The sequence below is a fragment of the Onychomys torridus genome, chromosome 11 (assembly GCF_903995425.1).
Source record: "Onychomys torridus chromosome 11, mOncTor1.1, whole genome shotgun sequence".
NCBI lineage: Eukaryota > Metazoa > Chordata > Mammalia > Rodentia > Cricetidae > Onychomys > Onychomys torridus.
The window spans coordinates 29,120,253-29,144,966 of record NC_050453.1 but is presented as its reverse complement, the minus strand read 5'-3'; the positions used below and the strand labels follow the sequence as shown (position 1 = coordinate 29,144,966).

Genomic DNA, 24,714 nt, shown 5'->3' with positions numbered 1-24,714 from the left:
ATAAGGGAGCTGAAATTGTGCTGAGATACCAATCTTGATCAGCACAGAAGCATGACATCAGCCTCTGGAAGCAGGCCTGTGAGTGAGAGCTAAATGAGAGCCAGCTCCAAGAGTTCATCAAGGATGCACAAACCATTTACATGTGGACACCACATCCAGGGAAGTTTATTTCTAAGAACTTATCCCAAAGTGATACCTCTAGCAATAAAAGAAATAATCCATGAGATGACTGACTTATATACTTACAGCAATAAAATACAAGACTAGCTTAATGAACTGATGTATCTATTTCCGTAAAAGAGTATATGGTGAACAGAAATTTCTGTTGTGCCTTAAAAAAACAAAAAGGGAAACTGGCAATGCAGTGCTGAAGTTGGCTTGTCTCATGAGCAAATATGCAACAAGTACCACAAAGAATAACACCCAGAGCATAGCATTGATGCAAACCCTCTGATCTCAGCTCCTGGGCAACAGAGGCAGAAGTGGGAACTCAAACTCAGGCTAGCTACAGAGCCAGTTCCAGACCAGCCTGTGCTACACAGCAAGACCCTGTCTCAGCACAGAAAACAACCACAAACCCCAGTATCAGTGATAGATTATAATATACTGAATAAAAGTTAAAATCTGCAAATTCACAAACTGCTTTAAAGGCTTTAGGAACAAAAAAGTTAGCTGCAGAAAAAAAATTCGCTATAGTTTAGATCTTGAATATGCTGACCCCGGGGGTAGGGGGAGTAAGGGGTGGTAGCCCATTTATATAAAGGAAGGACTGGCCCCCGGGGTAGAAATACTTAGGAGGAAGTGGAAACTCTGGGAGGTCACTGGGAGTGTACAACCGCAAAGCACTGTAAGATCCTAGTATGGATCCTCTTCCTCTTTACTTCCTGCCAAAGAGGCCAGTGTCATGCCCATCACAAATTCCTGCTGTGATATGCTGCCAATCATAAACCCAAAGCAACAGAGCCAATGAACCATGAGCTGAAACCTCCAGAGCCACGAACCAAAACAAACCCTTCCTCTTTTAAAGTCATTTATCTCAGTCATTTTGGTAATGACAAATGCACAAAGCTAGGGCTAGAGGCAAGTAGAATAGACCACACCTTTATTTAATTCAGTCAACCCATACACTGAGGCAGGTGGATTACCGTGAGTTTGAGGATAGCCTGAGTTACACAGTGTTTCAAAGGTGGGGCAAAGGTCCTTAAAAAACAGAAGGCCGGTGTGAAGGTACTTGCCACTCCTGCAGAGGACTCAGTTTGGTTCCCAGCACCCAGAGGGCAGCTAATGACCATCAGGAACTAGTTCCTGGGATCTGCTGCTCTCTTCTGGCCTCCTACACCCAGCATGCACGAAGCACACATACATACATGCAAGGAAAACACTAACACATGTACAATAAAAATTTTAAAAGGAGTGGGGGCTGGAGAGATGGTTCAGAGATTAAGAACACTGACTGCTCATCCAGAGGTCCTGAGTTCAATCCCCAGCAACCACATGGTGGCTCACAACCACCTGTAATGAGATCTGGTCTCCTCTTCTGGCCTGCAGTCATACATGCTGTATACATAATAAATAAATAAATCTTTAAAAAAAAAAATACTTACTGCTCTTCCAGAGAGCAGAGTTCAATTCCCTGCACCCACACTACAGCTCATAACTCTGTAACTTGAAGTTCCAAGGGATCCAATGCCCTCTTTTAGCCTCGCAGGCACCAGGAACACGTGATACAAAGATATATATGTGTGCAAAACACCTATACATATAAAATGATTTTTTTTAAAAAAGAAAGAAAGATTAAAAAAAAAAAAATTGAACATCAGGCTACAGCAATGGCTCAGGGTTGAAGCCATACAAGTCTGAGGACCAGAACCTGGATTCCTCAGAAACCACGTGAATGCAAACAGCCCATCTGTAATTTCAGCCTTGGAAGGCAGAGCCAGGGAACCACAAAGCAAGCAAGCTAGCCATAACCTCAGCTATGGCTTGACTGAGAGATCCTGTCCCAATGTAAAAAGTTAAGAGTGATTGAGGATGATTCCTGATACCAACATCAGGCCTCTACATATATACATGCGCACATGCATGTATGCCTACACACATATGTACCCATATACGTACAAAAACATGCATATACCAATATGCACACCAATACCCCTCACCCACAAAAAAATGGAAAAAGGAAGAAAAAAATAAAGCATAATTTAAAATTTTGGGAGTCAAAAGAAAGAAACTGGTAGTGTTTATCTTCATAAGAACTACATGATAAACTTTCTTTTTTTTTTTTTCCCTTTTCATTTTTTGAGACAGGGTTTCTCTGTGTAGCCCTGGCTGTCCTGGAACTCGCTCTGTAGCCCAGGCTGGCCTAGGACTCAGATCACCTGCCTGCCCCCTAGTGCCCGGCTGATAAACTTACTTTTAGCTAGAAGTGGTGAAACACACCTGTTACCCTCATGGGGAGCAGAGGCAAGGGAGCTCTGCAAGTTCCGAACCAGCCTGGTCTACATAGCAAGTTCCAGGCCAGTTAGTGCTACACGGTGAGACTTTGTCTAAAAACAAAACAATGAAAATAAAAAACAAAAAAACAAAAAAACACCCATTATTTTAAAAAGCTTTATCCCGGGGCTAGAGAAACAGCTCAAGTTAAGATCACCTCTGTTCCTGCAGAGGACCCATGCTCAGTTCCCAGCACCCACTTGGTGGTTCACAACCATCTTTACCTCCAGTTCCAGGGGATCCAACACCTTCTGACCTCTATGGACACCAAGTATGCAAGAGGAGCACAAACATACATGCAAGCCAAACATTCATACACATAAAATAAACTAAAAAATTTAAGTTTTATCTCTTAATATAAAATTAATGGTATAACTAAATATATTAAATATGCTGAGAAGCTCAATAGTGTACTATCATCATCTACAAAAATTTTAATTATAAAAATTCCTTTAATATTTCTGATATTTCTTGTAAATATTTAAAATTAAAACACTTGAGATGTTCCTAAGTTGTGAAATAGAATGTTATGATATACAAGTTTGAACAAGTCTTTACCACCTCTTTTGGAGTAATCCAAATTAAGTAATGTATGCTATTAATTCTGTTGTGAATATTTGCCCTTTGAAGTGCTCTTAAACATGAAAAAACTGTAATTTGGAGAGTGCTTTGATTCACAAACAGTAAAAACTGAACTATTCTGTGAGTCCATGGGGAGCAGAGTTATTGCTGCTCTATCTGCATGAGAGAAGAGGGCATCAGATCAGGACCTTTGGAAGAGTTGCCAATGCTCTTAACCATTGAGCCATGTCTCCAGCCCCTAGAAGCAGTCTTGATACTGTAACCTAGATTAGTCATAAATTTAAGATCCTTCTGCCTCTACCTCTGGGGTGCTAGGATTGCAGGTCTATGCTATCAAAAGGTTATTTCTGTTTTGTTTTGTTTTGTTTTTTGAGACAGGGTTATCTGTGTAGTTTTGGTGCCTGTCCTGGATCTCGCTCTGTAGACCAAGCTGGTCTCAAAGTCATAGAGTTCCCACCTGGCTCTGCCTCCTGAGTGCCCGACCACTGCCGGCCTCAAATGTTATTTCTAATATGCTACAAATAAATAACAACAGTAAGCAAAATTCACTCATTCAAACACCTTAATGTTAGTGAAAAGAAAAAAACACAATGTCCTCTTTTGTTCAAACAATGTTACTGAGATATCATTTGTCTATTAAACACTTGGATAAAGTGAAAACTTAAATATTCTAGCAGGGCATAGTGGTGCACACCTTTAATCCTATTACTCAGGAGGCAGAGGCAGGAGGATCTCTGTGAGTTTGAGGCCATCCTAGTCTACATAGTGAGTTCCAGGCCAGTTGGAGCTACATAGAAAGACCCTGTCTCAAAAATACAAACCAAACAAGCAAAAATCTTACATATTCCAAAGGAAACTGCAGTACCTACATATAACAATGTCTAAATTACACAATTAACTTTAATAAAGAGGATATTCTAATACAAATGCCTATCCTGTAATCACAATCTCCTCATTCCTAGCTTTTTTTTTTATCATCAAATTATACATATTTAAGAACTTCACCTTTCTGCTGTATGGATTACTAATAACAAGTTTGGTATCATCAGAGCCAGATAAAATATATTCTCCAGTGTCATTCCAACAGATTGTATTAACCTAAAAGAAAAGAAAAAAGAAACATAAGTAAATTGTATATAAAAAGGAATGAACTATCTTTCACTTACCTGTGTTACAAAAATTTACAACTCTAATAAAGCTACTGTCTATGAGGGAAACTTTACAGACTGAAAATCTGGACTTCAGTCCTTGATGCACATACCAGAGTCCTGGAAATCACTGTTACAACCTAAAAGGCTCAAGAAACTGCAGAAGTCAACCATTGTTCTTAGATCCTCCAGACAAACTACTACTCAACCACTATTCTTGGATCCTCCACACAAACTACTACCACTATGACCAAAGACACCAGGCAGACTTGAGCAGAGGAATGGAAACCTCTGCAGGAAACTGTGTCTAGGTAGAAAAACTTGAATTACAACATGCTAAAGCCGATAATAACATAGACAACACAAGAGAATGTCTAAAGTAGAGAGGGGATTCTAAAAGAGAACAGTAAAGTAATGCTAGAGTCAATAACAGTTTAACAGAAATGAAGAATGGCTTTGATAGGCTTACTAGCATACCGGACATAGTTGAGGAAACTCTCTGACCTCAATGATTAATATATAGAAACCTTACAAACTTAAAAAAAAAAAAAAAAAAAAAAAAAAAAAAAAAGCCAGGTGGTGGTGGCTTATGCCTTTAATCCCAGCACTCAGGAGGCAGAGGCAGGTGGATCTCTGTGAATTTGAGGCCAGCCTGGTCTGGTCTACAGAGAGAGAGAGATCCAGGACAGGCTTAAAAACTACACAAAGAAACCCTCGCTAAAAAAATAAAAAAAAAATAAAAATTAAAAAAAAAACAAACCTACAAAGAGAACGAGTCCAAGAGTGGGGGAGGGGAAATCCACTGAAATATCCAAGGATTGTGATACAAACACAAAAAGTATATAATGCATGTTTATGAGAATACCAAACAACTAAAGTGAGAAAGGGCAGAAACATTTGAAACAATAATGACAGACTGTCCTCAAAATAATATCAGCAAACTACAGATTCAGGGTGCTCAGAGAAAATGGAAGAGAACAAGTAACTACAGAACTTCAAGTATGTGAATTAAGTCCTGGAAAGAGGCCACACAAGGCTGATCAACTAATTAGAACTAAGTGGTGTGGAGAGGCTGGAATGCTACAGGTCCCAGGCTGATAAATTACAATTTATCTTGGGCTATCTTCAGCTCCCTTTCTTGCTCATCTGTGTCTGACCTAGCATCCTTGTGACTATCAGGTGAACCCTTTTGGAATGTATTAACTTAGCAGACCACTAGCTTCTGCCAACCCCCAAACTAAGAATTATCGATAACACCTAAAACCTGTAGACAGCATCTGAGACAGAGCTTTCCCCACTTTGCCGAGTCTATCTACCTGATTCTTCCATTGATGTATTTTTTAAAGTGTCTTGACTTACAAATACCTTTGTTCTGTTACTATAAACTTTTCAGAAACTCTTCCTGTGTTTAACATGGTATTTAGGGCTGCTTAAATCTCTGTCCCTGGGCCACCATCATTCATATCTGGCTCTAGAATAAACTCTCTCTTGGGGTTTTGAGGTGAGAACTGTGTTTCTTACATCAAAAATAACTGAGTATCCTTCCAGATAAAGAAATTCAAAGATAAAGAAACAATCCTGAAAAAAAGCTAGAAGAGAAGAGGTACCTTATCCATAGAGAAAAAGATAATAATGCTACCTTACTTCTCAGAAATAATATAAATAAGAAACGTAGAATGATATAAAGTGTTGAGGGGAAAATAAAGCATTCACAAAGAATTCTGTACTCCATAAAAATCACCCTTTCAAAATTAAAGACTAAATAAAGACAGTCTCCAATAAACAAGAATTGAGAATATTTTGTTTCTGGGAGAACTCCAAGAAACATTAAGAAATTTTTTAGAGAAAGGTAAATAACAGGTCAGAAAATCTGGAACCTCAAAAAGGAAATAATATGGCTGGAAAGAAGGATCAGCATTAAGAGCACTTGCTGCTCTTCCAGAAGACCCAGCTCTAGGGGGATCCAGTGCCTCTAATCTCCAAGGAACAATAGATCACTCTAGGTCACATAGCAAGATCTAGGCCAGCCAGGAATACCTATCAAGAACTTGTCCCAAAAATAATAAATACATACATAAAAAAGCAACAAATATGCACCTATACTTACAATTCATTTATTCCATTCCTAGGTATCTATCAAAAAATAATAAAAACAAACAAAAACTGTACACAAATGCTTCATAGTCTCTAGTTAGAAATACTGCCCACCAGTAGGTGAATAGTTGAATTACAGTATACCCACATAATGAGCCCTCAGCAATAACAAATAACCACTGACATCCTCAACATGAATGAGTCTCAAAATAATTATTTCAACTAATTCTAAGTAAAGAAGTTATACATCAAAGAGAATGCAAGGCCAGAGGTACATATCTCAGTGGTAGAGCACTTGTACTACACCATGTACTGGGCTTTGAGCTTGATCCCTGGCATAAAAGGAAAGTGATAGATGGTTCTATTTATTAAAATTCTAGAAAGTAGTACTCTTGAACACATTGGCACAGGAGATCACTTCCTAAATATAACACCAGCAGCACAGACAAAGAGAAACAATTAATAAATGGGACCTCTTGAAATTGAGCTTTTGCAGAGCAAAAGACATGGTCAATAAGACAAAAAGACAGCCTACAGAATGGGAAAAGACCTTCACCAACCCCACATCTGACAGAGGACTGATCTCCAAAGTATATAAAGAACTTAAGAAACTAGACATCAAAATACTGAACAATCTAATTAAAAAATGGGCTGAAGAGCTAAACAGAGAATTCCAAAAGAAGAATCACAAATGGCTGAAAGACATTTAAAGAAATGCTCAACATCCTTAATCATCAGAGAAATGCAAATCAAAATGATACTTATTTGCCTGGATATTTACTCACTTAGGGTCCTCCTAAAGAATCTCTGAAGAAGTTTCCTCAGTCCAAATGTGCCAAGACAGAGGGGTCAAGTATGTTGACTATGAATACATATGTTTAGACAACTATAATGCCATTAATAAGTACAATTTTAAAAGTTAGCATAAAGATATTCATTAGAGATGGCATGCTATTTAATTGGGGGTCAGAGAAAGCTTTTCTGTTAAGTAATACTTCAAAGAGTGCCAAATGAAAATAAGTAAGCTTCACTGAAACATGGGAGAGACTCCTAGCTATAAGACATAAACTATAAGGCAGATGCCAGGTGTGGTGGTGCATGCCTGAAATCCTCACACTTGAGAGGCTGTGGCACTTAGATCATGAATTCAAGGACAGCTCAGCCTACAGTCAGTTCACACACACACACACACACACTTTAAAACACTGTTTTAAAGGAGTAGACCAGAGCCGGGTGGTGGTGGCGCATGCCTTTAGTCCCAGCACTCAGGAGGCAGAACCAGGAAGATCTCTGTGAGTTCGAGGCCAGCCTGGGCTACAGAGTGAGTTCCAGGACAGGAGCCAAAGCTACACAGAGAAACCCTGTCTTGAAAAACTAAAGAAAAAAAAAAAAAAAAAAAGGAGGGAGTAGACCAGTCAGCTAAGAAGATACAATGAAGTAAGTCAATGAGGTTGGAAGAAAAACAAAGAGAATATGGTATTAGCAGAAAAGCATTTCAAAAGTGAGCAGAAATTCTAATGACAGCTAAAGATGTAAGCACAGGCTCTGGAGATATGAGAGTCATAAGAATTCTCATGAAAGCAACTTCAGTATAGTGATTAAAATAGAAGCCTCATAAGGAGAAAACTCACCTGGCCTTGAGACACAAAAAAAACGAAAACTTGCACATATATGTCTAAATTCAAAAATAAGCTTATAGGGCATAAGTGTGCGTGCGTGCGTGCGTGCGTGTGTGTGTGTGTGTGTGTGTGTGTGTATGTTCAAAATATACTGTATGAAATTTTCAAAAAAATATTTTGTCAAATATACTTGTGTTTTGTTTTGATGTGTGTGTGTGTGTGTGTGTGTGTGTGTGTGTGTGTGTATGTTTGAGATAAGGTCTCAATGTAGCTCGGGTTGGCTTTGAACACTATGTAGTTGAGGATGATCTTGAATTTCTGATTCTCTGGCTTTCCTCTCACATGGGATTACAAATATGCAAAACCTTTATTCTCTCCCTACTCACCGACCAACTCCCCCACATCCTCTACTTTCTTTGTTTTTTCCTGAGTCAAGAGTCTCAATATATAGTCCTGGCTGGCCTAGAACTCAAGAGATTCACCTGCCTTGGCTTCCCAGGTACTAGGATTAGAACTGTGTGTCACCATACCTTGTTTATTCCCCGCCCTCTCTTTTCTTTTTTCTTATTTTTCAAGACAGAGTTTCTTTGTGTAGCCCTGGCCATCCTAGAGCTTGGTCTATAGACCTGGCTGGCCTCAAACTCACAGAGATCTTCCTGCCTCTGCCTCTTGAGTGCTGGGATTAAAGGCATGTACCACCACACCTACTATTTTCCCATTTTTGAAAGTCAGTTAGAATCTACTCTAGGAGGATTAGGACATTTCATCAGACATTTAAACACATTATTAAAGCCATTTTTAGTTAAGAATTAACCATTACTTACACAGCCATCATGCACATTTAAGGTTGCTTCAAGTTTTAATCTTTGGATAAATTCTCTTCTTCCTGTTTAAAAAGAAAGAATTCAATAAATCATACAATTGCCACTGAAATCAAGAGTGTAGACCTGTCACAATATGATTCAACCTGTAATTCCAGCTCTACTGCTCATAAAGTGAATAATACTAGACAAATTAACCCTCCAAAGTCTATTTCCTCACTAACATAACTAATGTACAAAAGACAACATGGTATCTAAACCACAGTAAATACTTGTTTTTCCATGTGTTCACTTAACAAATAGTCAGTACTCACTGTTCCCAGATAATGTTCTAGAAGCTAGGAATACAGTGTTCCTTTGGGCAAGGGTAAAGACAATAAAAGGTCTCAATAAAAGGGTAAAGACAATATCAGTTATGAACAAATTAAGCAGGAAAATAAAGAAGGCCAAGGGGGATGAGAGAGTTGGTGGTGGGGGTTCAGTTTTCAATTTTAAACAGGGTGGCAAACAGTAATAAGATGCGCCAATTTTTAAAAAAGATTTATGTATTATTTGAGGTACACACATGTTTTACCTGCAAGTATGTACGTACACTGTGTACAAAGCCAGGTCCTTTGCAAGAACCCGTGCTCTAATTGATAAGCTATCTCTCCAGTCCCCAATATTTTAAACAAATATGTAATAGAAAAACTTGTAAGTAAATCAGCCTGAATGTCCATTAAGAACAAAATAGTTTAATGTTGCAAAAATAGGTTAAGTTCCTTTTCTGAAAAAACGAGAAATGAATCAACTTTTCCAAAGATAGACCAGAAAGCGTGTTTACTCAGCAGCTGCAGTGGAAGCCGAGTATATAACAAAGAGCTGCAATTAACCGAATAATCAGGCTGATGAGTTATCACAATGATACTAAGTTCTACATTCCATCATGAAGGGCGAGCTTCTGTGTCACACTTCTCCCTATTCAAAGATCTTCAAGTTAATTTGTTTGAGTTCCTTCGTATTTTTAAGTGGTGTGATGGCTAGATACAGAATAAACATACAGAATTTTAAAATTAATTATGGGTGTTACCTAGAAGTGATTTGTTCTGTGATTCCTATATTTATTTAAGATTACAGAAATTTAGTAGTTTAATAAACCACATCACCACATTGTTCTTTATAACACCCCTTTCCTGCCCTGCCAGTACTAGAGATTGAGCCTCAGGACCCCATGCTTACTAGGCAAGAGTCTCTACCAGTGAGCTATATTCTCAGGCTATAATTAGGCTGAACTGCAGAGTCCTTGTGCAATGTCACTTGGTCACATTTCATTTGTGATATAAATGCTGCTATAAAAAACTTTTTATAAGCATAAAATTATACATATATATTAATGTATGTTGGGATACATGTATGTATGCCGTTACACTTTGTGAAGATGTGCTTCCTCGCCTGCCTAGGGCACCTTCTGATTGGTTTAATAAAGAGCTGAACAGCCAATAGCTAGGCAGGAGAAGATAGGCAGGACTTTCATGGAGATAGAAATTCTGGGAAAGAATCTGAGCCATGGGAGATTCGTCAGCCAGATGTGGAGGAAGTTAATACAGTACTGAGGAAAGGTAACAAGCCATGTGGCAGAATGTAGATTAATATAAACAGGCTAATTTTAGTTTTAAGAGCTAGTTCAGAACAAGCCTAAGCTAAGGCCAAGCTTTCCTAATTAATAAAAAGTCTCCATGTCATTATCAGAGAGCTAAAGATATAAAGACCTGTTATAAATGTATTCTTGTATTAACATTTAGTAATTATTTAGTCTTATTAACATTAAATATTTTATGATCCTGAGAATATGTATATATTTGTATGTGCATGTGTGTATAAGATTTAGAATGAGGGAAAGGGTTAACTATAGAATTCCATCTATTTTAAAAATTATGTCATGGGGCCAAAATTACCTTAAAAATGTCTTTTTCAGGGAAAGAATGTTTAAGTTAAAGGATTACTTACATAAAAACCACTTGACTAAAAACAGGCTAGAAGTATTTGAGTAGAAACAACAGCTTTTCCTTTTTTTGCTTCATAGATACCATATCCCTGTAAAAAGTCATGCTTGAGTCGGGTGGCAGTGGCGTACTCCTTTAGTTCCAGCACTCAGGAGGCAAAGCCAGATGGATCTCTGAGAGTTCGAGGCCAGCCTGGTCTACAAAGCAAGATCCAGGACAGGCTCCAAAACTACACAGAGAAACCTTGTCTCAAGAAAAAAAAGGGGGGAGGAGGGGCTGGAGAGATGGCTCAGAGTGCTGCTTGCTATTCTAAAGGTCCTGATTTCAATTCCCAGCAACCATATGGTGGCTCACAACCATCTGTAATGAGATCTGGTGCCCTCTTCTGGCCTGCGGGGATACATGCAGACAGAACACTGTATACATAATAAGTAAATAAATCTTTTTTTAAAAAACAAGGCATGCTTGAGCTAAGTGACCAAATCCCTGTACTAGTGACTTAGAAACACTTGACCTGTCTCATGCATTTTTGTTTTCTGTGATGCTCTAAGTAATTATTTGTACTGGTATTCTTAAAATGTTGACTTCTTAATTGTCCTTGTTTCTAAAAAGAGTCATCTTGCCAGGGCACTACATGTTACAACTTAAAGAGAAAAAAAACCAAAAACTTATTTTGACTAAGTATATCATTGGGACAGCTGTTACAACAATCATAGCGTGTGTTTGAAAATAGAAACTTTAAAAAGTTTTAAAAATTAAATTGGAATGTAGTTTTGTTTAAAAAAAAACTTCTATACCTACAGAATGTATAATTTTAAAAGTATAAATGAATCTTGAGTTAGCAAGTTTAAAGGGTAGCAGCCTTTTAAAAACTGGTTTCTTAATGTTTTTTTTTTTTAAATATTAAAGTATTTAACTCAGGAGGTAGAGGCAGGCAGATCTCTGTGAGTTCAAGGCCAGCCTGGTCTACAGAGCGAGATCCAGGAAAGGAGCAAAGCTACACAGAGAAACCCTGTCTTGAAAATAAATAAATAAATAGATAGATAGATAGATAGATAAATAAATAAATAAACAAATGAATGAATGAATAAATCAAAATAAAATAAAAATTGAGTGACTCCATAAATGTAAATGTTTTGTTAAAATAGTATAACTGTATCATGCTATTATAATTGATTTAAAGATTTAAAAAAACTAAGAAATTCAAAGTTTGGTTTTTTGTTTGATTTGGGGATTTTGTTTGTGCATAGCTCTGGCTGTCCTGGAACTCACAGAGATCTGTCTGCCTGTGCCTTCCAAGTGCTGAGATTAAAGGGGTGCACCACCACTATCCTACCTGAAATTCAGTATTTTAATAAACCACACTGCCCCATTGTTCTTTTTTTGTAACTCCCTCCCCGCCCACTAAAAGTTGAAGCTAGTGCCTCATGCATGATAGGCAAGAAACTATCTACCACCAGGCTATAGTCTCAGCCTATAATTAGGTTTTGAATCTTATTTTTAGTTTTTTAAAAAAATAAAAATGTAGGAAACAGGGAAAAAAGGTAGGTTTGGTAGTCTTTCGGAATTAAATTAAAGCAACAAAGTGCTCAAATTAATACTGCAATAAAATTTACAAATATTAAATGCTAAAATATTAGAAACCGTTTTTCAAAAAATCTAAAGTGTGAGTTTAAACGCCTAGCTCTAGCCATTCTGATCTAGACAAAATGGTGGTAGGTCACAAGAAAACAGAAAATAAAGTGCGTTGTTCGGCAAGAGCCCTCACATAGGAAATATGAGCCCAAAGGCTGGAAGCTGGGCTTGATACTGTTAAACGAATACCTCCTGAATGATACTTTTGTGTATGACTACGGACACAAACTGATGCTGCTGTCTAGATATCCCACAAAAGTGTGCTTTTAGAAACCAAAACCCACCAGAAAATAAGCTTTAAGTTTAATAAACCAAATTATATCAAATTCAAATAAACTCATAATTGACACTAATAAAAACTACACCTACTTACCAGAGAGCCAATTTCTCCCCTCCTACTCCTCTCAGCCCTTCTCAAGAGCCAGTGCTCAAATCCATGAGCTTACACATGCTCAGCAAGCACTCTACCACTGACCCACATCCCCGTCCTTCCCAAGTCCGAGCAAAGGACTCCAGCACACACAGCACAGCAAGCAGTATGAGCTGTAGGTTCCTGTTGGTCTCCTTGTCTCCCAGACCCATATACCATCTCAGAGAGGCCTGAGTGGATGTTGTGCATGTAATAAATGGGTTGAAATCACAGCTGAAGAACTGAGCTGAGGGTACTCAATTTATTTTTAATCAAGTAAAACCATTTGCCCCTGTACAAAACTACTGAGGCATGATCTATCTTTTTAACACTAGACAGATACCAAATGGCCTTAGCCTAAGGAGCTACGGCACCTTCCACATGTGCTTATTGTATTAACATGACTGAAAAGATCATCCAGAACAAAGTAGCTCAGTGTCTCTACTCACAAAGTACTGAGAAATGAAAACGCATGGACAGTCCTCTCCTAATAATTAAGAGACACTTGTTACCGTGACCTTGGGACTGAGGCTTCCTATGTAAGCCTGTCTGAACTCCATGCTTCCTCTTACAATTCTATTTTGATGTCCTACTGTATGTTAATGGAGCATAAATGCCATTAAGACAAATACTCACTTATCAAAGTCCTATCACAGTGCCTAGCACAAAGTGAGTTATGGTTTATTATTCATTGTGATTTATTTATGATGATCCATTCTATTCTGTCATTTGTATTTTCTCTCAGTAAAAGACATGTTAGAATAATAACAGAACGTCTTTGGAGAACCATGGATATAAAGCCATTGCTTATTTAAAAAAAGAAAGATTTTTGTCAATTTTTGTGTATGCATGTTTGAGTGTGGATTTGTGCTCATGAGTACAGTGCCCCAGAGGTCAGAGCTCCCTGGAGCTTTAGTTACAGGCTGTTGTAGAGCTGCCTGCACGGGTTTGGGAACTGAACTTGGAGCCTCTGCAAGAGCGGTATACTCTTAACCCCTGAGTAATTTCTCTAGCCCCTATTGCCTATTTTAATGGTTGTGTAACTTTTCATTATTTTAATTATTTCACTTGGGCTTAAAAAAGACCTGGGCTTTCAATACAAAGAAGCCTATACTGTACAACATTTGATGTTTGCTGAATTATTACTGGTTATCCTTTTCTATCTTTTCTATTTCCATATCTCAATCATTCAGCTAAGGGCTAGTGTCTCCCCCATTCCTTTGAAACAGGGTCTTATTATGTTTCCCAAGTTGGCCTTGAACTTTCAATATCCCTGCCCTAGCCTCTCCAGTGCTAGGATTATAGAGTGGTGTTTTGAAAATATTCACCCAAACAAAAATCTTTGTTAACCCAAGTTCATGAGATTCCATCATTATGAGCCACCTAAAAACTAATTTCATGTTAAGTTCAATATTTTCATGAAGCCATAACCTTTCAAATTAAACAGTTCACTCTGTAGTTAATTCAATCATTGAAGTTGGGTAATTTAAAGGCAAGCCACATCAGAATTCATAGCTATACAATTAAATAAATACAGTAACTTGCAAAATTTCTGAAAGACTAAATTTTGTAACTCCCAACTTCTTACTCAGACAAATCCCAGTTTTCACTGAGCTAAGCAAGATTTAAATGGACATAAAAAGGTTCCTTTTGTAAGCCATTCCTTTACAGAAAGTTGAACTATGTGTGCTAAAAGGATATGATACAGGAAACAGCCAAGACGGCTTATGAATTTATATCCATATATTTAGAGATGCTGGCAATTTAGGAGCTGCTGTCATAAATGAGTGAACAAAGTAAGATAATATAAAGTGTTGACCTATATGCCCTTTTTCTTAATCCCAACTTATTCCTTACTAGTAGGTTCAATTTTCTCAACATTTGGGTTACTAGTTCAACAAAAACCAAAACACCCTCATAGTATCAGAATGTTATTTCATCTATATTGATTGTTTTATTACAAATAATGGTGAACAGGAGTCAAGAGTTTCATATTCCTGCTTTAAAAAAAAAGAAATCACAGATCAGTGAAGCTAGCATCTCTTCACAGCAAATTTTCCATGATTCCTTATCAACATTTGTCCCAACTAATTTCTATCTCCTTGAAAAATAACCATTTGACTTTCATGACATCTTTTCAATAATCAGAAGAACTAAAGAACTAAGGATTTGGTAAACCTTTTCAGGAGTGATGAAACACAAACCTGTTTCAAGTCTGGAACAGCAAAGGACAAAGAGGCGACTGCCACTGATGAATGTAAAATGAAAACTCAGGAGGCCACCCAGGCTGCAGGAACAGTATAGATGTGACACACACACACACACAAAACCCATCTTTATGTGTAGGTGTAACTGGTTGTGCTGGCTAGTTTTTGTCACCACACAAATCAAAGACACCTAGAAAGGAACCTCAATTGAGGAAGTGCTTCACTCAGACTGGCCTGGGCATATCTACAGAGCATTTTCTTGATTAATGATTGATGTAGGGCAGCCCAACTCACTGCAGGTAAAGAAACCCTGGGCAGATGGCTCAGGCTGTATACGAAGCCAGCTGAGCAAGCCACCCTGAAAGCAAGTGAAGGCATTTCTCCATAGCCTGCTTCAGTTCCTTCCTGGCTTCTCTTTATGACAGACTACAACCTATAAGCCTGTGGGAACACAGTCTAGAAATGGATTTATGTGAGAATTCTGAATGCTTGTGAGAACACTCCAAGAAAACAAGACAAGTGTAGTGCTATTTTATTTTTGTTCTAACAAATAAAACTTATCTGGGGACCAGAGAACAGAACAGCCACTAGATTAGACATAGAGGCCAGACAGTGGTGGCACATACACCTTTAATCCTATCACTCGAGAGGCAGAGATCCATCTGGATCTCTGTGAGTTCAAAAGGCCACACAAGGAACAGAGCCAGGCGTGGTGGCACACACCTTTAATCCCAGCACTTGAGATCTCATGTCTTTGTTTAGGAAGGAACATGCCTTTAATCCCAGGAAGTGATGCAGGAAGGTATGTAAGGTGTGAGGACCAGGAACTAAAAGCTTTCAAGCAGTTCAACTGAAACTCTCAGGGGTGAGAACTCAGAGGCTTTCAGTATGAGGAAACAGGATCAGCTGAGAAGTTGGCAAGGTGAAGTGGGCTGTGGCTTGTTCTATCTCTCTGATCTTTCAGCATTTACCCCAATACCTGGCTCCAGGTTTTACATTAATAAGACCTTTTAAGATTCCTGTTACAGACAAGAGTCTTGTGACTTCAGTTTCTTCAAAACATGGAATTGTTCTTGAAATATGTTCTTGTGCCCCTCTCAGGTATAGCAGAGAGCATGAGTTTACTTCAGATTAATCATTATTGCTTGCTGTTGGCATTCAATAACATGTTTAAACTATCCTTTACATGCCTCTATGGAAATACATGTGTTTGCCAGGTGTGGCTTGTCCTTGTGATTGTGCACAATTTGAACTCAGGAGCACTTTACTCAGGTGACCTTTCCTATCCTCAGAGTATAAACTGTCTGAAGCTCTGAATAAAGCTGGCTATTGCACGAGACTTCAGTCCACCTCATTTATTGACTTCATTCTCTCAGGTCCCACTTCCTCCAGAGCAGCGACATAAGCCAAATAAACCCTTTCCTCTCCAAACTGGTTTTGGTATGTTATCACAGCATCAAAAGCAAACCAGGACATCAGTAACTCTGTTTCTGTGACTGAACCCGTACACATTAAACACTCTCAGTAAGCCTAGCATGGAAAGAAGTTTTCAACCTAATGAAGAATGCCTATGAAAACAATCAGGAAGTAAGAAAACACTATAGATTACACTATATTTAATAGTAAAACATAGTGCTTTCTACCTAAAATCAGAAATCAAAGAAGGATGTTCACTTTTACCACTATTAAAGACAGTACTACAAGTTCTAGTCTATGCAACAATGTAAGAAAAAACCTTTTAGTTTTTAAACTTTTCTTTAATGTGTATTGGTGTTCTGCCTAAATGTATGTCTGTTCAGTGCTTGAAGAAGCCAGAAGATGGTGTTGGATCCACTAGGACTAGGGTTACAGATGGTTATGAGCTGCCATGCTGGTGCTGGGAATTGAATCCAGGTCTTCTGAAAGAGCAACCTGTGAAATTAACTGCTGAGCCATCTCTCCAAGCCACAAGAAAAAAAAAATTAAAAAATTAGATTGTATAGGGAAAAAACTTTACTATAGGAAAAGGATAATATCTGCAAACAAAATCTTGAGAAGTATTTTTAAAACTCTTTGAACTACTAATATGTGAGTTGAGCAAAATTCCAGTGTACAGGTCAACAAAAGCAGTTATTTTGCTGATGCTGTTTTGCCTGGATGATTCATGTTGGAGGCAGGGTTTCCCGTAACCCAGACTGGCTTTGAACTCTCTACATAGCCAAGAATAACCTTAAACTTCTGATCCTCCTTGTCTGTGCCTCCCAAGTGTGAGGATTATACACCCGAGCCACTATTCCCAGCTATGTAGTCATACTTTTATTTCGTAACTATGAACATGTGAAAAGTGAATGTAAACACGAGTCTATTCACAACTGTACCATAAAAAATTAAACATTTAAGCATAAAATTTTAAAAACTCCCATAATGAGATCTATAACTTGATAATTACAAAATGGTGATAAAGAATATCTAGGTCCTACATAAATGGAGCAACACATCATGTTCATGGAGTATTAGACTCAGGATAATAAAGGTATCAGTTCTTCCCAAATTCATCTTGAAGTCCAACAATTGTCAAAATTCAAGCAATGTATTTGGCACATGGATGAGCTTATTCTAAAAGTCACATTGAAAGGCCTAAAACCTAGACAGCTTTAACAAATGATTTTGAAGAAAGGAGAAATTACTAAATCCTGATGGTAAAGTACACTGTGTAACTACAGAAACAAGACAGTATTCTACTCTCAGGGGAACAGGAGAACAAACAAAGCCCAAACCTCAGAATTAGATACATTTCATGAAGAAAAACAGCCTTTTCAATGATTTGAGTAAGTAGATACCTGTAGTGGGTAGCCATCCCAGCCAAGAACCAAGAGAGACCTCTCCTCTGGATCCTGGGTCTTCAGCTTCCTCCCTCAGCCCCGCCTTGTGGGTGTGACCATTACCTAAGCCTTAATGGGGGTTGTAACTTCCAGGCCAAGGCTGGGATGGCTACCCCCCTACAGATACCCATAGCACAAAATTAAGTTTGAACTAAACTTTAGACTTCATGCAAAAATTAACTCGATAAAAGCTTAAGTACAAAACTGTAAAATTTTATGGAAAATTCATAGTAAAAAAACAAAAAACAAAAAACTTTAGGATCACTAATAGTGATGAGTCCTTTGTGACATAATACTAAAGCACAATCCATAAAAGAAAAACAATAATAAACTGGAAATCCCAAAGTTAAAAACCTTTGCACCACAAAAGCCCCATCACAATAAAAAATGTGACAAACAGAGGAAAAAAGAAAAGGAAAGGAAAGAAAAGAAAGTTGTATGTACACAAGGCCCAGTATCTCAAATACATAAGGAATTTTAAAAACTCAACCTCAGGTTGCTGCTGCTGTTCTCTAACACTATGGTCAGACCTGGCTTTTGCTCCAAAATAAGACAAGGCAATAAGGTTTGCACAAAGCAGATCCACCAGAAATAATCACCAAAGAACAACTGCTCTCTACAGCGGGAGTAATCAAACCTCATCATTTCAGGCCTGAGACGGCATTCTGTAAAACTGGATGCTATCAGAACTTCCAGCTCTGGGGTAAGAAATTGCCCATGACTTCAAAACACAACTGCACTTCCAGCCCACAACCACTAGTGCTTTGCAGGAAGCAAATGAGGCCTATCTGGCTAGCCTTTTTAAAGTCACCAACTTGTCATGCTAGTCAAGCCAAATGTGACTAAAGATCTCATCTAGCACATTGCATATATTGAGAACGTTCTTGAGAATCTACTGTGGGGGTTGGGAAACAGCTCTACTGTAAAGGCACTAGGTGTCAATATTAACAGCCTGAGTTCAATCCCTGGAACCTAACAGGCAAAAGACAAGAACTGACAGCAGAAAATTGTCCTTTGATTTCTGTACACATGTCATTGCACACCACATACATACCTTTTTTTTTTTTTTTTTTTTTTGAGACAGGGTCTCACTGTGTAGCTCTGACTATGTGTATCAAGCTGGCCTCAAAATGACAGAGATCCTCCTGCCTCTGCCTCCCAAGTGCTGAGATTTAAAAAAAAAAAAATGTGTCACCACGCCTGGCCAAGTATTTTAAAAGCAGAATCCACTCAGGCTGGAGAGATGCCTCAGTCATTAAGATCTCTTGTTCTTCCAGAGGGTCCAGGCTTCATTCCTAGCATCTACAGGGTAGCTTACAACCATCTACAACTCTAGTTTCAGAGGATCCAGCTCCCTTTCCTGGCCTCCAGAGGCACCAGGCATGCACACAATGTGCATACATACATACATACAGGCAAAACATTCTTTAGGGGAGAAAAAATCCACTGTGATGGAAAATATTACAGATTGAAATTTTCTTTTTCTTTTCTTCCTGTTATCAGTATGAACGTCAGTATGAACCCCATAGGGTAAAAAATACCTAGATATTTGATTGTGAGTAGAAAAAACGGGGAACAGAGATCATTTATTAGCAACTTCTCCATTTTCTTTTGTATGTGAATTTTTAATATAAATGTGAGATATAAAGCATTAATGGAAATCAGCATATTTCAGTGAACAAGTTTCAACAGTTCAACTTTGTAACAACTATAAATAAGCCTGTGAAATTTTTCAGGTGGCTCAACATTTGAAAAAAAATAGTAATCCAACTAGAAATATACTGAAACACTTCACTAAAAAATACAGTGATGGCAAATATGTATATGAAAAGATATACAATTTTATGAGCCACTAGGGAAATACCAATTAAAACCAACAAGGGTGACATCATTACATACCTATCAAAATGGTTAAAACAGTAATATCATCAAATACTGTAAAGGATGTAAAGAAACTACATCACCAATATGTGGCTGATGGGAATGTTAAATGTCACTGGAAAGGAACATGGCAGCTTCTTTAAAAAAAAATATTAATATGCTTACCACATAGGCCAAACACAAATTTATATTCATATAAAAATCTGTACACAGATCTTAATAGCTTTATTTTTAAACTCCAAATTAGCCCAACAGTGGGGAGGTGGTAGCTCACACCTTTAATCCCAGCACTTGGGAGGCAGAGGCAGGTGGATCTCTTCTAGGCCATCCTGGTCTACAAAGCAAGTTCCAGGGCAGCCAGGACTGTTACACAGAGAAACCCTGTCTCGAAAAACTAAAAAGAAGAAGGAGGAGAAGGAGGAGGAGGAGGAGGAGGAGGAAAAGAAATAATCCAACTATCTAAAAACAGTTGAATGGATAAACATTCATACTATGGACCACAACTCAACAATAAAAAGGAATAAATTATTAATGTATACAATTTAGATGCATTTCAAGACCATTATGCCAAGTGAAAAGCTAATCTAAAAATGCTACGTTATCATTTACAAGGTGACACCCATATCTATTTAACATTCTTCTTTTTCTGAGTTGTGTATCCTTATTTGCCTAGGTTGCTCTCAAACTCGTGAGCTTAAAGGATCCTGTTGCTTTACTCTTCCATGTGCCACAGTAACCAATCCGTGACATCCAGAGTGACAAAACGGTACATGTGGAAAACAGAATTGTAGCTGTCGGGGTTACAGTGGTAAAGGAAAAGTATAGAAAGAATAGCACAGAAGATACTTAGGATGGAATTTTATGTTTTAACTACATTTAATTGTGGTGGTATTGTGTTCCCCGAAATAAACTTATCTGGGGTCAGAGAGCAGGACGGCCACAATATTAAGCATGAGGATTGGCAGTGGTAGCACACGCTTTTAATCCTAACATTTCAGAGACAGAAATACCTCTCGATCTCTGAGTTCAAGGCCACATTAGAAACAGCCAGGCATGGTGACACATGCCTTTAATCCCAGGGAGTGATGGCAGAAAGTAGAAAGATATATAAGGCGTGAAGACCAGAAACTAGAAGCTTTTGGCTGGTTAAGCATTTGGCTGGTTAAGCTTTTAGGCTTTGGAGCAGCAGTTCAGCTGAGAGCCATTGGGATGAGGACACAGAAGCCTGCAGTCTGAGATAACAAAACCAGCTGAAGAACTGGCGAGGTGAGGAAGCTGTGGCTTGTTCTGTGTCTCTGATCTTAAAGCATTCACCCCAATACCTGGCCTTGGGTTTGATTTTATTAATAAGAACTTCTAACCATTCTGCTACATTTAATCCATTAGTAAAGTAAAATTAACATTCATTTAGCAAAATAAATATTAGACTACACTGCCTGAAACTAAATGCACACATATAAACGAATCCATTTAACATTACAAAAATCTGAATAAGGAGTGTGAATTCACTGTCAGTTTCCTAGTTATTATATTTCAAAAGAAGTTACCACTGGGGTACTGGTTGAAGGGTATATGATACACAGCTTTCTATTTTTTTTTAACTTTTTAAAATTTTTATGTATATAAATGAATGTTTCGGCTGTATGTATGTCTGTGCACCACTTGTGTGTTTGGTGCCAGCAGAGACCAAAAGAGGGCATCAGATCCCCTCAAATTGTTATTAGAGATGGTTTGAGCCACCATGTGGGTACAAGGAATCAAACCTGAGTCCTCTGAAGGAACAGCCAGCACCCGAAACCACTGAGCCATCTTTCCAGCCCCAAATGTTCTATTATTCCTTATAACTTCATATGATCCAATTATTTTCTTAAAATATAAAGTTTTTTTAAACTTAAAAAAATGCCACACCCAGATGGCTTCCAATGATTTAAGGACAAAGTACTTTCAACCTGATACAAATTCAGAAAAATAGAACATATCCCACTCAAGGAGCTAACATGTAGGTGGTGAGCTTCTCTCCAGGTGCCACCAAGCACTGTTAGTCCAACAACCCATTTGTAAAATAAACACACAGACATTTATATTATTTAAACTGCTTGGCCATTAGCTCAGGCCTACCATTGTCTAGCTCTTACTCTTATATTTAGCCCATTTCTATTAATCTATACTTTGCCATGTGGCTTGTGGCTTACCAGTACCTTATCTCTTTCTTGTCATGGAGGTGGCTGGCCGTATCTCCCTGCCCCAGCCTTCACTTTCTAGAATTTTCCTCCTCCTTGTCCAGCCTACCCTATCCTTCCTGCCTGGCTACTGGCCAATCAGCACTTTATTTATTTTAATCAATCAGATCAACACATTTGACATACAGATCATACCACAGCACTAACATCATTCTAGTATCAGACAAAGTACATCTAAAAACTATAAACTAACATCTATGAACAACAGCCTAAAACTCACTGAAACTTAACAATCTAAAAAGAATAATTTACCAGAACAACAAAAGCCTAGGAACTGAATACTGGTTCACGCCAACTCAGAAACCCAAACTTAATCAAACTACTGATTGATGAACAGGTCCATGCCTATGCAGGTCTATGCCTTGGTGCACCATGGAGGTCAGATGACAAGTCATGAAGTTGTTCTCTCTTCCTACTTTTATGTGGGTTCTGAGGATTAAACTCAGATCAAAGGCTTGTAACAATATAAAGAAGACAATTTGATTCAGTAGTTTTGTTGTTTTGTTCTGCAGGGTATTCAACCCAGGGCTTCATTTCATCCTATGCAAGCTTTCACAGGCCCCCATGAGCCTTTTTTTCTTTTTGTAGGAATGGGCCTTGAACCCAGAGCCTTTCACATGTTAGATAAGTGCTCTACCACAGATCTATAAATCTAACCCCTGACAATCTTTTCTAAAAATCAGGAATGGGAGCTAGAGAGATGATTCAGTGGTTACAACCATGTTTTGCTTTTTCAGAGGACATAGTTTCAGTTCCTGGAATTCACTCATAACATCAGGACATTCAATCAGAGAAGATCTCTATGGACACCAGGCATGCCATGATACACATACACACATGAAGGCAAAATATTCATACACATAGAATAAATAAAAAATTAAAATTAAAATTAAAAATTTTAAGAAACACCAGGCAATGGTGGTTCACCCCTTTAATCGCAGCATTCAGGAGGCAGAGGCAGACAGATCTCTGAGTTCAAGGCTAGAATGGTCTACAGAGTGAGTGACAGCTAGGGCTACACAGAGAAACCCTGTTGTGGTAATATTTTATTTGTGTTGAAATGTGGTCATATTTTATTTGTGCATTAATAAATAAAACTTGCCTATAGATCAGGAGGAAAAGGCCAGCCATTTTAAGTAAAAAAGAAGTCAGGCAACACATGCCCTTAATCCCTTAGCAGGCAAGTTCTCTGTGTGTTCAAGGCCATGCTAGGGAACAGAGCCAAGCGTGGTTACACATGCCTTATCCCAGGACCAACTGTAGAAACCTGGAAGTCTGTACAGACAGTGACAGAGCTGTGGTGAAGAGGAAGTGAGGTAGCTGGGCTAAGAGCCAATGAGAGGGCAGGAAAGCAAGGCATATAAGCCTGGATCAACAGAAAGTTGCTCACATTGGAAGCTGCAGAGTTGGTGAGGTGAGGTTAGATGCTGGCTTTCCCTATTTCCCTGATCTCTCTAACGCTTTAATCCAAATTTCTGGCTCCATGTTTTTATTTAATAATACTATTTAGAAATTTGTCTACAGCCTGTCTTGAAAAACAAAAAACAAACAAAAACCCAGCAAGTTTGTTGTTTTTGAGAAACTGACAAGCTGTGATTCTGTTGTTAATGACAGTTTTTGAGACAAGGCTTTGCTATGTAGCCCCAACAGACTTGAAATTTACTATGTAGACCACACTGGTCTCAAACTTGCAGCAATTCTCCTATCTCTGCCTCCTAAGAGCTGGGATTATCAATGTGCACCACGAGCCTGGACAAACAAGACATTTTTAAATTCATTTTTAAATCGTATATGAAAATGGAAGAGCTCAGAATAGCCTGGAAAATTTTGAAGAGACAAAGACCAATTTTGAAGTACCATGTGTCATCAGGAGACATAGGATCCTTTAGCAGGTGCTTAATCTTATAAAAAATTTAAAACTGGGCGGTGGTGGTGCAAATCTTTAATCCCAGCATTTGGGAATCAGAGCCAGGCCAATCTCTGTGAGTTTAAAGCCACCCTGGCTACAGGGTGAGTTCCAGGAAAGGTGAAAAGCTACACAGAGAAACCCTGTCTTGAAAAACCAAAAAGAAGGAGGAGAAGGAGGAGGAGGAGGAGGAGGAGGAGGAGGAGGAGGAGGAGGAGAAGAAGGAGAAAAGAAGAAAAAAAATTATCTAGTTCTGGAGCCAGTGTTAAGTTCATCCCGGTGTTAAAGAGCTTGCCTAGCATGCAAGAGACTTTAGATGCACTCCCCAGTACAACAAACAAACAAACAACCATTCATGAGCATTAAATGAAGGTCTCCTGCCCCTGGTTGGAGGGGGAGGGGAGGTCACGCCTATATAAAAAGATTCTACAAAGCTGATTGATTAGAATGTCCTGATTATGGAGAGCTGGAGTGCTGCAGACACTGAATCTAATTATCTTACCCTATCTAAAAGCTAAGTGTTATCAGATGACATCCAATACCTAAAGTAGTTTCTCCTTTGCTATAACCACCCACCTTTTGTTCCTACCAATGAATCTGGAAAATGCCCTTATTTCCAACTCCTTTTATCTGGTGACCATACACGTTCACATAACCGCTTCTACACTGGAGCATCTACATTGGAACATGTTATTCAGGGCAACTTGAATCTGTGTTCCCAGGACATAATCGCTTCATTTGGCCCAGAATAAACAATGTCTTATCCCTTTGGGTTGGAGCTTTGTATTGCACTGACAGAAGAAAAATGAAAGACAATTGTACTGGAGTTTGAGAAA

General features: G+C 38.4%; 1 protein-coding gene across 2 annotated transcripts in view; it reads right to left on the bottom strand.

Moving 5' to 3' along the window:
* Dcaf6 (DDB1 and CUL4 associated factor 6) overlaps positions 1-24,714 on the bottom strand; it is a 120,900-nt gene that overhangs the window by 90,516 nt on the left and 5,670 nt on the right. For both annotated transcript variants that reach the window (XM_036201920.1, XM_036201921.1), the window contains exons 2-3: positions 8,761-8,822; positions 4,081-4,173 (exon numbers count right to left, since the gene is read on the bottom strand). In XM_036201920.1, coding sequence (XP_036057813.1) covers positions 4,081-4,173; positions 8,761-8,822 — 155 coding nt within the window. The remainder of the gene's footprint in view (positions 1-4,080; positions 4,174-8,760; positions 8,823-24,714) is intronic.